This window comes from Danio rerio, chromosome 12, assembly GCF_049306965.1.
Source record: "Danio rerio strain Tuebingen ecotype United States chromosome 12, GRCz12tu, whole genome shotgun sequence".
NCBI lineage: Eukaryota > Metazoa > Chordata > Actinopteri > Cypriniformes > Danionidae > Danio > Danio rerio.
This window is the reverse complement of record NC_133187.1, coordinates 12,092,088-12,108,620: the sequence shown is the minus strand read 5'-3', so window position 1 is coordinate 12,108,620 and position 16,533 is coordinate 12,092,088. Positions and strand designations below refer to the sequence as shown.

Genomic DNA, 16,533 nt, shown 5'->3' with positions numbered 1-16,533 from the left:
ATACATTACGAAAATGAAGCGCGGCCGCGGCTGGAAAACAGTGTTTAATGCATCGCTCGTCACTTCAGGAGGAGACGTGAATTAATTTAGCTAAACTGCGACATGGTCATCTTGCGGAAATATTACCAACGATCCATCAGGTAATGTTTTCCCCTCTCTCTCTTTTTCCTCCATATCCCATAATGCACAGCGCATCGGCCTACGGCAGCTGAATTAGTCCAAAACACGCAGTACTTTTTGCGGTTGGATCTTTTTTAGTACGGATCATATTCTCACCACAAACTAACCGATTCAGGGTCTCACCAAAAGCGGACCAAATAAGCGTACCGAGACCTGCTTGAAGAGGTGGTCTCGGTACGCTTATTTGGTCCGCTTTTGGTGCGCATTCGAGTACGATTCTCACCCTCTCAAGATTTGCATTCTCACCTGCCCAAACCGTACCAAAAGGGGAAACAAACTCTAGTGCGATTCAATCGAACTAAATAAGGCAGGTGTGAAAGCACCCTAAGCCTATAAGTCTGTTGTTTTACTAAAGAAGATTTATTATTTGAGCACCAGAACTATAGTAACAGTATTAGAAAAAAAAAAAAACGCATGTGTCGTGCAGTGTTCACAGCTTTTGAGTCCAGATGCCAACAATACGCTAGTTGTTTGGTGTCGACTTGGTGTGTCTCCACCCTAACGAAACACTATGCATCTGCACACATGTAGTCTTGTATGTCAACATTGTTCTTTCATTCTTATAATGGGTTTTTCAAAATGCGCTTCCATGCAGTGTGTAACAGCACTAAGTGAATAAAAACATCCAGTTGAGGTTTAAATCTGAAAGTGCACAGTGTTTAAAACTATTGATTATTTAACGAAATAGTCAACTAAGAGTCAAATAAATGAATCGTGTTGGGTTCGGATCTTTTGCTTGAACGCATTGACATCGATACAATACATCACCAAATATGTATTTCCGCATCCGGTAAAAAATGAACGCGCCTTTCCCTTTAGACACTAGCGGAGAGCAGGGCTTCACAGGACTGATCATGTCACGAGTAGATGACGATCACTGGTGGAGATTTGGCTGCAGGGAATAAAGGGTTAAAGTTCATTTTCTCAACGATAAGATGTATTATAGATCAGTACTAGTACTGTATCTCTCAAGTTAAATCTCTATGGGGCTATTTACATATTGCATCCAAAACCATGTTAAGAAGACATGTGCTTCTTCCTTAAGCAATTTAATTGAGTTACTGAACTCGCGACCCTCTGTCATTTGTCTTTGCTATGGCCACCATCAGCTGTTCCTACACATGGTTAATTTTCAAAATAGTTCAAATTTTGCCACTGTGTGGATTAACACAGAAAGTGTGTCATTGTTATTACTTGGGGTTTACATTAAGAGTAGAGTAATAACAGCATTGCTTTATTGCATTCCTGCATTGGGCTCTCACACACTCACTTGTACTACCCAGTCGACCAATTACAACAGACTGGGTCATCGGACCAATCACAGCAGATTTGTCTCACACAAAGGAGAGGTTTGGGAACAAATGAATCGCTGAACGAATCATATGGGAGTCATTGGTATAACTAGGTAAAAATAAATGCATATTATAAGACAATGAAATTGTTTCCTTTTACGCGTATCAGCCTTCTGTTGGAGACCCCTAAAACCAAAATATGACCTTTTATAACCTTTAATTCTTTCCTAAATGTAGTCATTGACCATTAATTATAACCACAGGGTTCATACAGTCATGTAAAACCTGGAAAAGTCCTGGAATTTTGACATGGCATTTTTCAGGCCTGGAAAAGTTTTAGAAAATCAAAACCCACCAAGTTTTGAAAAAGTCATGGGAAACAGATATCTGTATACATGAATATAGGTTAGTTGTCTTCACTGCTTTTCTGTCCTTGGTCAGTCACATACTCTTACATTATTTGTGCAATGTAAGTATTATCGAAATCAATTTTACATAATAAATATTATTTATTTCTGTAATAAATGTTAACAAGTATTGTTTTTTCCATGCATATGTAGACATTGCATGAAACATTAAGTCATGAAAATTTTCTTAAAAGTCTTGGAAAAGTCATGGAGTTTTAGTAGTAAAAAAGTGTATAAACTCTGCAACCATCATTCATCTACTTGACAGCCATCACAAAAGTAACAATTATTTATTGTTTATAATATTATTCAATGACAATTACTAAGTGACGCAGTGGCGCAGTAGGTAATGCTGTCGCCTCACAGCAAGATGGTCACTGGGTCGAGCCTCGGCTCGGTTGGCGTTTCTGTGTGAAGTTTGCATATTCTTCCTGCGTTCGCATGGGTTTCCTCCGGGTGCTCCGGTTTCCCCCACAGTCCAAAGACATGCGGTACAGGTGAATTGGGTAGGCTGAGTGTGTGAGTGAATGAATGAGTGTGAATGAGTGTGTGTAGATGTTTCCCAGGGATAGGTTGCGGCTGGAAGGCTATACGCTGCATAAAAACGTGCTGGAGAAGTTGGTGGTTCATTCCGCTGTGGCGACACCGGATTAATAAAGGGACTAAGCCGACAAGAAACTGAATAAATAAATGATACTATACTGCCCTACAGGCCCTGATAGACCCACCCTAAAGGCATTCCATGAAGTAAATAAAAGTGGTTTCGAGGGGTTATGTTTTTTTAATGAAGATTACGAGCAAATACATTTTTACTAAATAATTGTGTTAAAAGTGCACAGATACATCATTTATAACAAACGCTACTATATACATGTGTCCTTCTTATTTGTACATTTTGAATTCACGCCGACTTTAAGATGAAAAAATCTTCTGAAACTTTGAGTTTTGCAGTTGGATCAGACAGAAAGCTTTGATATGAACTATCCTGATGCTTTTAAGGTCTTAATGTCATTTAGCTTAAAGCAGAAGAAGAAATCTCAGCCGAAATGTGACCAGGACTAGTCTGTGTCAGGACCCGTCTTTCTGATATTTCACATTCTTTCTTTGTTTATTTTAATGGATTCTCTCTTTTTCTCGCGGCTGCTGTAGGTTCTGTACCAATCACTTTATCTAAGACCAGCCCCAGCCTGCATCTTTTATTGATGCCACGTCTGTCTTTGAATAATTTACCTCACCGCATCTGTAGATGTGTGCTGAAACTTTCATAGACCTTGTGCCATTCTACAACTTTGGAAAACGACGTACACTCACCATGAGTGTATTCTGTCCATGTTTATTTTCAGATACTTCTCCAAGCACGCACACAAACACACTGCTCAAATCAAGTCAGCGGCTGTCATTTTATATTCCGAACTTCAGCCCTAATGACTTTCCTTTCCTTCCACAGAATCTTCCAGAAGGAACGTCCAATGTCGGCTCAATCAAACTAACATACATATCCAAGGTTTGTCATTGCTTTGTTATTTCAACTGTTGCCAACTTGATGTTCACAGACATGAATGATACTTCAAATCGAGCTTCTTGTTTAGAAAATGTATGCTTTTTTACATGTTCCAGATGCACTGTTTTCTCCAGAGAAAAAGAGAAAGGGGAAAATGTAATCGCTAGTCTTGTGTTGTTACCTTAAATTTGACAGCCATGAGAGGTCCATCTATCTCTATGTATTATTAAACAGCCTTTTCTAGACTGCTCTATAACTAGAGTCTTCATCTAATGTGAATGCGCACTCAGTCGTGTCCTTCAGGAGCAAAATCTTTTTATGGTTGAAATGGATTCAGTATATATACATAAAGCATATAGGGCTTTGCAATTATGTATTGTCTATAAACATGTTTTTCTCTTGTTTTTCAAAAATAAACCAAACAAAAGCCTACCTTGAAAATTAATGCTTTCACTGATCTTTATAATCTGTTTTAAAGGGGACCTATTATGTCAATTTTTACAAGGTCTAATATAAATCTCTGATATCCCTAGAATATGTACAGGTATGTGAAGTTTCAGCTTAAAATACCACACAAATAATACTATACAAAATAGCATGCGTATCTATAATAAAGCTTATCGTTTGATGTTATGTCTCTGGGATTGTGTATATTAATACATGGTTACCTCGGTTCATTTCCAAATGAACTGTGCCCTCACTGAGGGCGTGATCACGTTAGCTGAAATGAGGCGATGCAGGAAAGTCCTTAATTTTTTACAGATTACATAAAAAGAGATTATTTGTTTTCGACTTGAATGCGTTACTGCAAAAGTTGACATCAAGTAGACTTCAATCTTTCTATCGATGCATCTCTCATTCTTCTTTGTTGAGTTTTTGCTGAATTTCAGTTCATTTTAATGACGTGTTTTTTCTGACACAGTCTACATGTTGTGCGCGTTTCTTGCAGACGATTGTCATAACAAAGCCTCATGGGCGAGGCAGCATTAACTCTAATGAGCTCAGACTGAGAAGTTAGACATGGCATTGGTTTCATACTGATTACTTTATCAAACAATATTTGTTTTCAACATGCACTCACTGCATTTAAAAGTAGATTCTTCAAGCTTTCTATAGATATGTGTCTCATGTCTGTGTGTTCTGTTTTCGCAAAGTTTCAGCACATTTTACTGACGTCTTCAAAAAAACAATTCGCGGACAGAGAAAAGACAGATTGCCTACACTGTTTATTATCCTTATTTTGCAAAAGCACACATATTTGTTGTCATTGTGAGTGCACACAATAAAAAATAGACACCTAACAGATTCGATTGATGCAATGATCTTATCTGTACGATTAAAACTGAAAGTTTAATTTAAGTTCATTTAAGCATTATGGTCTTTGACCCCTGGTGGTTAAATGACAAAGTTAAACAATACCACACAAGTGTGTCTTTAAATATCACTTGATTAAAAGTTTGATAAACAAGAAAATTGCTAATATTTCTTAAATTTCAAATCAAATATTGTCAATGTTGCTTTTCAAATAAAGGCAATACATGGCTTAAAGCACAGGTGTAAAACTCAGTTCCTGGAGGGCCGCAACTCTGCACAGTTTAGTTCCAATCCTAAATAAACACACCTGTTCAAACTAATAGAGTCCTTCAGACTCAATTAAACCTACAGGTAATCCCGCGGTCACACTAGAGTTTAAGCTTGGGAAATTTTGTCGTACGGTGCTGCCAAAAAGGCCGGGACTAAACAAGATAATTAGACATTAAATATCGCAAGTGATTGGTCCATATTCAAATTTATGTCCAGACATGTCATGTTTTGGTCTTCGATTGGTCTTGTGCAATCACGTGATGTGTTTTCACAGGTCAGAGTTCACCGAACTTGAACTTTGCAACGCAGTGAACTGCAAAACTTGTTGCACAAGCTGCTGCATTCACATTCATATGAATGGATAACTATGTGACCACAGCTCAAGTATGTTGGAGCATGGTTGGTTGGAACTTAACTGTGCAGGGCTGCGGCCCTGCAGGAACATTGACACCCCTGATTTAAGATAATTTACCCAAAAAAGAAAATGATATCATCATTTACTCATTGACAGGGAAATATTAAAAAATAAATTAATCTTAATTTGACCTGAACGTTTTTCTGCTTGCATGTTAAAGGTGCAGTAGGTGATCTGCCAAAATGCCATCCGTTAGCATAATATCTTTGAAACACAGTCCATCCCCTGTTCTCCAAAGCCACGTCTCCTAAAATCACGAACGCGAACAGAAATTAAACTTATTACTAACTGTGCGTTCACACCGAAAACAGTGAGAGCATTCAAGGTCGCTCTGGCCACCCTAGCGACAACGCTGTCTGCCTTCAGCTCAGGCGGCGAGAGCTTCAAAATTTGCTATATAAATCTCGTATTTAAAGGGGCCGTTGCAGCATATCAGTTACATTCCTGCACAAAACATGCTTTCTAGCGTGAAAATATTGAGTTCTTCTTATCAAATTCATTTAACAATGGAAGATCAAGTTGCATGTGCTGTGGCTTTGCTCTACTTAATTATCCAATGTGTCCATATGTCTGAAATATCCTGAAGCAGCAACTGTTTTGTATTGTCGCATGAGATTCCCGCTTTTTTAAAGATAAATATATATAACATTAACACAGATCATTAACTCGCCAGTAACTTATTTAATGCATGTTCCTGTAAGAAAACATAATAAATAATTGAAAACCCGGCAACGGCAATAATCAAAGCCTTGGGAACAACTGTGGTCGGAACCAAAGTTCACAGGTCGGTGTTCTCTGAACTCCTCTCAAGCGGTGGTTTTCTTCATTCTGATTGCTTGCCGCCGAACCGCGTCATAACTTAATACCATAAAGTTGACTTGATTTTAACTCTCCTTGACGCCCACACTGGTGAAGATGCGCCACCCTGCTCCTCGTTTCTTATCCCCGCCGCATCTCATAGAAAATTAATGACTTCCGGCTACTTTGACGCTCTCGCCACTTTCGGTGTGAATGTACAGTAAGTCATACTTGCATACTATTTCAGAGCAAATACTTAAAGTAGCATGGTAAACAATATAGGGAGCGCATCACAGGTTGTTCAAAAATGAACCAATGTAAATATAAAACCATCGTTACCTCAGAAAAGCAGGCTATAGAATAGTGCTATTTACTGATGTTTTGTTGTTAAACTAAATAAAAATCTACATTATCGATGCTGTAAAACGTTCCTTATGAAACTGAAAATAATCACATCTACATGTTGCTGGAAGATTTCAGTCGCTAAACAACACTTTCGAGCATAGAACCCATTTGTAAAACAAGACAATCTACATTTTAAAACATAACATTACCTGTCTATAAGAAATACTACCCGTGTCGTCCTTCCTCCAGCGTTTCTCCAATATTGCCTCAGGATTTTAAAAAGTTTTGATTCAGCATTTGTTTTTACAGCTGTCACTCTCTCTTGTGTCCATGTGAACACTTATGATAATTATGCGAATTATCGGCCGGACATATTTTAATTGGACTAGCATGTTTTTAGTCTTATGCCTTTACCAGAATATAAAAATACATATAAAAACATTTAGATAATTTACTTTAATAATTACTATTGGAATGTGAAGAGACTTTCAACCAGCACAACAAGCAATGTTTCTGAAGACAATCACCTACTGCACCTTTAGGGGTAATATACAATCTGTGCCTCATTGGAGAATAAAAAATCTGAAATGGGAATTTGTACAGTTTAATGTTATTCTGGGCTAAAAAAAGTGACAAGTAACCATTTACTGGCAGTTTTAATTAATTTATTTTTTGTCATATTGTAATCTTAAGGCATTTATTAAAATTATACACAGCATGTGTACTGTAAATACAGTGTAAATGCATTTAGGCTACATCTGAGCTGCAAAAAATTATCTAAACCCCTAGTTAAATGTACTTCTTTTGGTTCCATCCCAAAGAGGGAAGAAATCACTTTCGCGAACGCTCATGCTCAATCTGCCCAGTTGGTGGAATGAACTCCCTAACTGCATCAGAACGGCAGAGTCACTCGCTGTCTTCAAGAAACGACTAAAAACTCAACTATTTAGTGTCCACTTCACTTCCTAATCTGCAATTGCCTCTCTGGATATCACACTAACTGTACCCAAAAAAAAAAATACTAATACTTTCCTTCTTAGACTTTACAGACCTGAAACTTGCCTATAGCACTTATTCATTGTTGCTCTTATAGTTGTGTAAATTGCTTCCTTGTCCTCATTTGTAAGTCGCTTTGGATAAAAGCGTCTGCTAAATGACTAAATGTAAATGTACTGTATATGCTGCCACTTCTGCAGTGCAAAGTAGGATTTTTAATTAACATTTTATATGACTGTTAATCAAATATAATTCTTTGGTTTTCTGATTTGTTTATTTGCTTATTCAATGTAATAAATTGACACATGAGTGGGGAGAAAAAAAGGTATTTATAAATGTATTTATATTTTCCCAAGTTGTTTAAAGAAAAAACGGGGCAAAAGCAACAAACTCTCCTCAAAATATGTAGGTTTATTAACAAAATCCTTGCAAATAAAAAAATATTTTGTGTGAGTATTTCAGTACTTCTGTGCACCTTTAAATGTGTGTGTCTGTGTGTAGTGTGTGTGTAGTGTTGTGTTGTGTTATTTATCTGTTCTTATTTTGTCCTTAAAGGTTAGCGATGCCACCAAATTGCGACCAAAGGCAGAGTTCTGCTTCGGTAAGCAAGCGATTCTTTCTCCATGTCAGACAGAGGAAGCACTATGTGGAAAATAGAGGCGATTAGAGAGCGTGTTAGACCATGAACCTTAACCCTGAGCTATTGTTTTCGAAGATCAGAACCAGAGAGAATCACACACTAGGGGTTCTGGGACTGTACCGGGTGGAGAAGCCACTGTCAAGAGTGTGTGTGAAACAGCATTTATGTGTGATCAACATAATACAGAAACACAACCTGGTCACAAAATGAGGTTCTGTTGAGGTGTTTAATGGAGGAAGTGTTTCTTTTATCTTTGGCGTTTTACTACTTCTGCTTTTTTATTGGGTTTATCTGTAATCATTTTTTATGTTTGTCTTTGATGCTGTGCTTGCATCATGTATTTTTTGTGTTCTATAACGCAATGCTAAAGCTAAAAGGAGTTAACCTTTGAAAATCTGTATCTTGAGATCCTGCATTTATTAAAGGGGCTGAAATCAGAAGACTTATCTGGTTTATATCAGTCCTGTCAGAGCAGAGCCCAGCTTTACGAATCAAATGTCATTTATAATGGCTCACTTCCACAATTTAGACTGGTTTCATGAAGATCAGTGCCTTTTCAGTTCTGATTTTTAAGCATCATTTGCAATTTAATATTTATTTAGAATTAAGTTTTCCTAATTTTTATGTCTTTGTAGTTTTTATACATTTCTTTTCAAGCAGCTTTTAGCCTAAAGACACCATTAAATATAATGGAAATTATGTTACTATTGCAAATAGGCTATAGTGGTAAAATAAATTCTGGTGTGCACCAAAAAGTTAGTAAAACGTGATAACTGCCCTTTAAAATCTAAGCCTTAAAAAAGGTAACCCTCCTTACTTCGCTTCCAAATGATGCACCAAAGGAATCCAAATGAGCCAAAAACATGATCTGTTTTAATGTGATGCTGCAAATACCATGGTTAACGACACAGTAAAAGCTGTGTATTCAAAACAAAAGCAGCAGAGGCCAAACGTGGAACAAAGATGAACCATTAAAGGGATAGTACAGCAAATTGTTAAAACAAATTGTCATTAATTCATGTCATTCCAAAGCTGTAAGAATGTTTTTCATTTGCCAACACAAATTAAGAATTATTTGTTGATGAAATGCAAGTGCTCTATGAGCCTCCGCTGTCTAGTGCACACAGTAGGTTCTGCATAGCCTTCACATACAGTTGAATTCAGAATTATTAGCCCCCCTTTTAATTTCTTTTTCTTTTTTAAATATTTTCCAAATTATGTTTAACAGAGCAAGGACATTTTTACAGTATGTCTGATAATGTTTTTTCTTCTGGAGAAAGTCTTATTTGTTTTATTTTGGTTAGAATAAAAGCAGTTTTAAATTTTTTAAACATCATTTTAAGGACAAAATTATAAGCCCCTTTAAGCAATTCTTTTGTTATTAATTCTTAAGTTATTATAGTTTCTTAAGTTATCTTAAGTTATTATAATTCTGAAGTTATTATAGTTTCACAATGACTTGCCTAGTTACCCTAACCTGCCTAGATAAACGAATTAACCTAGTTAAGCCTTTAAATGTCACTTTAAGCTGTATAAAAGTGTCTAGAAAAATATCTAGTAAAATATGATATACTGTCATCATGGCAAAGATAAAATAAATCGGTTATTAGAAAGGAGTTATTAAAACTTTTATGTTTATAAATGTGTAGAAAAAAAATCTTCTCTTCGTTAAACAGAAATTAAGGAAAAAAATAAACAGGGGGTCCAATAATTCAGGGGGGGGGGGCTTATAATTCTGACTACAACAGTAGTTGCTTTAGGCCAATGAAAAACATAAAGGCAGCATGCCTCAAGCAGCATGACACATCTATTACAACCCCGCCTACTGCAACGGAAGAGTGTCCGAAGGTTTGAAAACAGTACACTATCACTTAGCCTTTTTAAACTTATCTTTGCCTTAAAACGAAGATCAAAATTGAACTGCTTTGAAGTATACAAGGACTTTTAATACTTTGATATTGAGTGCACATGGGTGGTAGGTCTGGCATAGTCTTCTAAAGTCACATACTTTTCGCTGATGTGCACCCTGATGCTCACCTCTAAAAAATGTAGCAACACCTAGCGATGATGCCGAGCTCAAGATCTGTGATTGGTCAAATTGGTGATGAGTGTGGGTAGGGCCTAGAAAATAAAAACTATAAAGACAAGAAAATTAGAAAACTTGTTTTTTTTCTTGAAAATTTTTGGTGTAATGCTACGAATCACGAGTTGAAGACAGTAAAAGATCTGTATATAAAACATAATGAGTAAGGGACAATAATTAAACAGACGATTTTATACAGTGAAAGTCAGAATTATTAGCCCCCCTTTAAATTTTTCTTTTTAAAATATTTCCCAAATGATGTTTAACAGAGCAATGAAATTTTCACAGTATGTCTGATAATATGTTTTCCTCTGAAGAAAGTCTCAAGTCTTATTTCTTTTATTTCAGCTAGAAAAAAGCAGTTTTAAATTTTTTTAAAACAATTTTATATATTTTTTTAAATATGTAAAAAAATATATTTTTTATATGTATATATATAAATATATATTTAAATTCAAGCACGCAGCGTTTAATTTAATGTTTGGTAAGTTCCTTCAATAAAATACACTAAAAGTAGATGAACCAAGTTGTGAACATTGTTAACAGCAAACAAGAACATGAGTGATTGTTTTTTTCCTGTTTCAGAAACAAAAGTACTGGATTTTAATGTGAACAGCTTTAGACAGAAAAAGACTGACTAACACTTAATACCACCAAATCTATGATACCACATTCATGTCTATATTTGTGTGCTGCCCTACAGTGATCAACGCTGGAATGAGGAAGTTTTACTTGCAGGCCAATGATAAGCAAGATTTAGTGGAGTGGGTCAGTGAGCTGAACAAAGCCACCAAAATCACAGTAAGTCCCTGATCCTGGATCTTTTTTTTTCTGACCTAATCAAATTGCAGATTTGAAAAGCTGTACAGTATGCATCAGCACTCAAAGCAGGCTTAACAATTACTTTCGTTAGAGGCTAAATAAAAAATCCAATTTTGTCATACAGATAGGCACAAAACATTAATTTCTGTAAAACCTACTCTCAAGAAGTTTGGCCAGAGGGTAAATGGTCGTGCCCAACTGAGCCTGGCTTCTCTTAAGGTTTTTTATTTTACTTTCGTCAATCGGTAAAGTTTGTTCCTCGCCACTGTCATCACTCGCTTAGATGGTTTGGGACTTGTGGAGCTGCGCATCGATGGATTTGCTCTTCAGTGTTTGGACTTTCAGCAGTGAAAAGTAAACCACACTGAACTGAGCTAAACTAAACTGAACTTCAACTCTGAAAACTAGACTGATAGAGTTTCAATTTACCAGAACTTCCATGTTAAGCTGTTTTGACACAATCTACATTGTGAAAGCGCTATAGAAATAAACAGGAATTGAATTGAATTCAATACTCTCCCAAACAAAACACTGTGGCTTTGTAAACGAACGCAACACTATATCGTTCTATTATTTTGTTCTTTATTTTTACAGAGATCGGCAACATATGCTTGATACCTCTTTGTTGATAATGCTGACATAGAAAAAAATCCATGGCCAGGTATGAACACTGAACAGCCTCTTTGTGTAACAGTTAAGACTGACCTGTTGTTTTGGGTTAGAGACAACAGGTGTTGTGATAGTTTATTGATTAGTGTTTTTACACCTGAAGGGCTGAACACTGAACTGCCATGTCTTTAGGAGCTGCCAGAGCCGCATTCTTTTTTAGCACGCCATTAATCGCTGTAAGAATGGGATTTAACCACAGCAGTTCGAAATATAGTTCTGCCAAATGGCTAAAAGTTATCTGTATGATTGTCATGATCACCAGCGATCGTGACTCCCTAGAACGCTGGATTGCATGCACAATCAATTATGGACTACAAATCCACAATTGTTGGACTACATTCATACATGCACTCAGCTCACACACACGTTTCCTCATTCTCACTGATTACACACACACCCCGGAGGATTGTCAAGGACTAATTACTCACACTATTTAAGCAGCACACACACTCCCTTTGTCGAGTCTGTGACATTACAACGCGTTTTCCTTGTCTTGTTTTACCGTGATTTGACCGTCGCCTAGTTTATCCTTTTATCCCTGCCTGCTGCCTGCCTTCTGACCTCTCGCCTGTTGTTGTACTACGATTCTGGACTACCTTTTTACATTTTTTTGCACCCGTGTTGACCATTGCTTGCCTGACTTCCGTATTAAACCTGCATCTGGATCCGAACCCAGGTGTCAGTGTCACTCCCCATGTAACAACGATGATGAAAAACTACATTTCTAGTGGAACCATCCTTCTGCAGTCTTATACAGAAAATAGAAATAAGGGCAGTATTAATAGCTTTAAATGTGGGAGAGCATTTCTATTATGAGATTGTATTGTATTTCAATATAGAGCAATTAAATATTGATGTTAAATCAAAAGTAAATCACAAATACTTGAAAATAAAATTATTTAATTACAATAACTATGTGGTTACAGTTTAATTAGTTTCAAAATAACTGTATAAAATGATAAAACATGAAATAATAAAAAAAACATGATACTAATTGTACCCAGCTTAAATGTAAAATACAGTTACCTGAGGGAGAGGAAGAGACGGGGAGGGAGAGAGAGACGAAGAGAGTAGCCCTTAAAGAGAGCCTGATAGCAGTAGAGTCAGACAAGATAGAGTCCAGAGCTGGAGAGGAGCAGAGCAGACAAAGCACAGGGCAGAAAAAGAGACCAGAGCAAAGCTTACCAACTATTTTGTCTCTTTCTTCACCATGGCTGTCTCTCAATTCCATGAACGCAGAGAACGGACTTGCGTTCTTGTGGAGACCGGTCTTGCCAGGTGTCCTCGGAAGAACGAACTCAGGAGACCGCGAGGACAGAGGACGCGTCCTGTGAGAAATGAGATGCTGCGTTCTTCCTGATGGTTACATGGCCTTCACGTGTTTTTAATGGAAAATTATTTAAACATTACAGCATCCATACAACGATTTACTGTTTTTCCCCTTTTTAAAATATTTATTGTGCATAAAAACATTATAAGTATACATTGCACAATATAAATAAAACAGATTTTAATACGAATTTCAGCAAACAGACACCCTTAATGTGTTTATTCCTTTATTAAGATGTCCATGGTAGTGTTTACCTTCACTGTTTCATTTAAGGAAACTCCTGAGGTAAATAAGTTATATCTCTGAACTTTAATAATAAATCTAAATAAAATGCTGCGCTTCCCACCTCCAGTCGCAATGACTTCTGGGACCTCTAGAGCAAGTTTGGTGCTCAAGTATACACCGGTGCGTCCTCAATATCAAGAACACATCCGTGAAGTTTCACGCGTCCTCCGTTCTTGCGGTCTTGAGTATTGGAACTATGTGTTAACATTGTAAAACCCCTAAAGTTCACATATTAACCAGGCCCTGATCTTATCATTATCTGCCTTTGGAATCTGTATGGACCTTCTTAGTAGAAATGCATATGATAATTTTCCTCCCTAGAGCTGTATTTGCTGAACCATAAAAACTATTTATTATTTCCTCTTTCAGTGAGGATAAAAACAGTTTAAACAGGAACAAAAAATGATATATATATATATTTTTTTGAGTTTAAGGGTTGCTCGCTCTTGTTTAACACTTTGTAACTCCCATTCCAATCTCCACCCACCCACAAAAAAGAAGCAAAGCAAGTAAAAACAATAATGAACCACAGAATCTGTTTTTTATCTTTGCGACATCAGACTAGTAATAACATCAGTACGTGTTACTGTGTGTATTTTCTGGGTGATTAAAAATGAACTGATCAGAAGTTTAGGAAAAACAGTGCTCAGAATAATTGAGTGCACCCCTTTAAAAATGAATATTTTTACTAATTTGTCAGTGAATACACTTTGCATCCAGAGTATTCATAGCGCTTCACTTTTTCCCCATTTTTTATGTTACAGCCTCATTCCCGATTAGATTAAATTCATTTATTCTCTCAACATTCTACACACAATACTCCATAATGACAATGTGAAAAAGATTAAGAGGCCTGAAAAAAGAGGCCTGAAAAATCACATGTACATCAGTATTCACATCCTTTGCTTAGTATTTTGTTGATGCACCTTTGGCAGCAATTACAGCCTCAAGTCATTTTAAATGGTAACACTTTACAATAAGGTTCATTAGTTAATGTTAAGTAATGCATTTACTAACATGAACAAACAATGAACAAGACATTTACTACAGTATTTTTACATGTTAATAAACGTTAGTTAATGAAAATACAGTAGTTCATTGTTAGTTCATGTTAACTCATGGTGCATTAACTAATGTTAACAAGCATAGACTTGAATGTTAATAATGCATTAGTAAATGTTCAATTATGATTAATAAATGCTGTACATGTGTTGTTCATGATTAGTTCATGTTAGTAAATGCATTAACTAATGAACCTTATTGTAAAGTGTTACCCTTTAAATGGATTGCCACAAGCTTGGCACACCTGTCTTTGTGAATTTTTGCCCATTCCTCTTTGCAGTACCTCTCAGGCTCTATCAGGTTGGATGGGAAGCCACAGTGTACAGATTTTAGTTCTCTCCAGAGATGTTCAATAGGATTTAGGTCTGGGCTCTGGCTGAACCCCTAAAGGACATTCACCGGGTTGTTGTGAAGCCGCTCCATTGATATTTTGGCGGTGTGCTTTGGGTCATTGTCCTGCTGAAAGATGAACCCCAGTCTGAGGTCAAGAGCACTCTGAAGCAGGTTTTCATTCAGGATGTGTACATTGCTTCATTCATCTTTCCCTCTATCCTGACTAGTCTTCCAGTTCCTGCTGCTGAAAAAAAACTGTCAAAGCTGGTGTTTTCTGGGAAGTTTTTGTACCCCTTGGTTTGGAGTATGGTCCTGAAAAATCTTTGTTTCAAAAGGTTATCTAGCCAGTCCCCTTAGCCCTACACCTTCAAGCTAAAGAGAAATGAGACACCCTAATCCCTTCATGTTGTTGCGCAAAACAGGGTAAGGGAAGGGCTAAGGGGTATCAGAATTAAGATTGGGGAGTGTACATGAGTGTAAAAATGCAGCAGGTTGTGGCTAGATTATGAATATATGTTTATATACCAGTAAAATATTAGTTTCAGTTTTGGCTTTGGTACTAACTAATGTAATGCATATGCACAAAAATAATAATGTAAAGCATCCTGTAGAAAATATTAATCTTAAAGAAAGATCTGTGAGGGGTGTACCTGAACACTTACGCTCACAAATGCTGCATGTTTTTGTTAAAAATATGTGCTCAAACTGGAATGGTTTCTGAAATTGAGAGTCCTGGGGTAAGCTTTGTAAATGCTTGCTCTTAAATGGGTATTTAAAGGAAGCAGCTGTCGCAGCGCCTTGTTTATTTATACCTGTTCGTCTTTTTCTTCCAGGTGCCAAAGTCAGGCGAGCAGGTGGCTCCAAATACAGCAGAAGCCTGTGTGGACACGTCCTCCAGTGCCACCAAACAAGTGTCCTACAAGACGGAGATCGTCGCAGGAGTGCCCATTATCACAACCACACAGGTCACACAGCAGTCTCAGACCCCAAGACAGTTAAATTAAAGACAATTAAAGTCACCTATAAATGAAAATTATATCGTTATTTTCTACTCGCACTCATTTAGTTTTTCAAAATCTTTATTTTTGAGCGAACTATTTCTGCTAGCACTTTAAAATAATAGTCTATTAGTTAATATATTTACTAACATGAACAAACTATTAGTAATGCATTTATTATGGTATTAGTTAGTCTTTGTTAACCTTAGTGAATGTTATTTAATTTAAATAAGGTTGGTTGATGTTAACTCACTGTGCATTAACTAACAACTTTGGATTTTAATAATGCATTAGTTAATGTTAAACTATGATTAATTAATGCCTAATAAGATTATTCACACTTAATTTTAGTAAGCGCATTAACTAATGGACCATTATTCTAAAGTGTTTCCCTATTTCTTTAACATATAGCTATTGATACTTTATCTTAATATCTACAGTATCTTAATTACTACATTTATTTACCATGTGTTTGTGTAGTATCATTACTGATGTAAAAAAAAAAACATAAGAAACACTTTACACGTAGATAATGTTAATGTATTTACTAACACAAACAAACCATGAACAATTGTACACTATTTATTTATTATAGTTCAACGTTTACTAATGCATTATTTTAAAAAAATTCTGTGCTTGGTAACATAGTGAGTTAAAAATAACAAATTTATTTATTTAATCTAAAATTGTGAAATGTTATTGCACTATAAAATAACTGTTCAAAAGTAGTTTATCATTTACCTTAATCATTTATTCGAGTCATTTTAAAGATGAATTTTCAGCTTCATTACTT

The 16,533-nt window shown here is 36.3% G+C and overlaps 1 protein-coding gene across 13 annotated transcripts in view; it reads left to right on the top strand.

The window, feature by feature from the left end:
• Window positions 1-16,533, top strand: part of plekha1b (pleckstrin homology domain containing, family A (phosphoinositide binding specific) member 1b) — a 100,912-nt gene that overhangs the window by 39,795 nt on the left and 44,584 nt on the right. For all 13 annotated transcript variants that reach the window (XR_012387865.1, XR_012387868.1, XR_012387867.1 and 10 more), the window contains exons 3-6: window positions 3,327-3,383; window positions 8,074-8,119; window positions 10,945-11,042; window positions 15,576-15,707. Coding sequence is in view for 9 of the 13 variants with exons in the window: in XM_073918270.1 (XP_073774371.1) it covers window positions 3,327-3,383; window positions 8,074-8,119; window positions 10,945-11,042; window positions 15,576-15,707 (333 nt within the window). In the remaining 4 variants the exon portion in view is untranslated. The remainder of the gene's footprint in view (window positions 1-3,326; window positions 3,384-8,073; window positions 8,120-10,944; window positions 11,043-15,575; window positions 15,708-16,533) is intronic.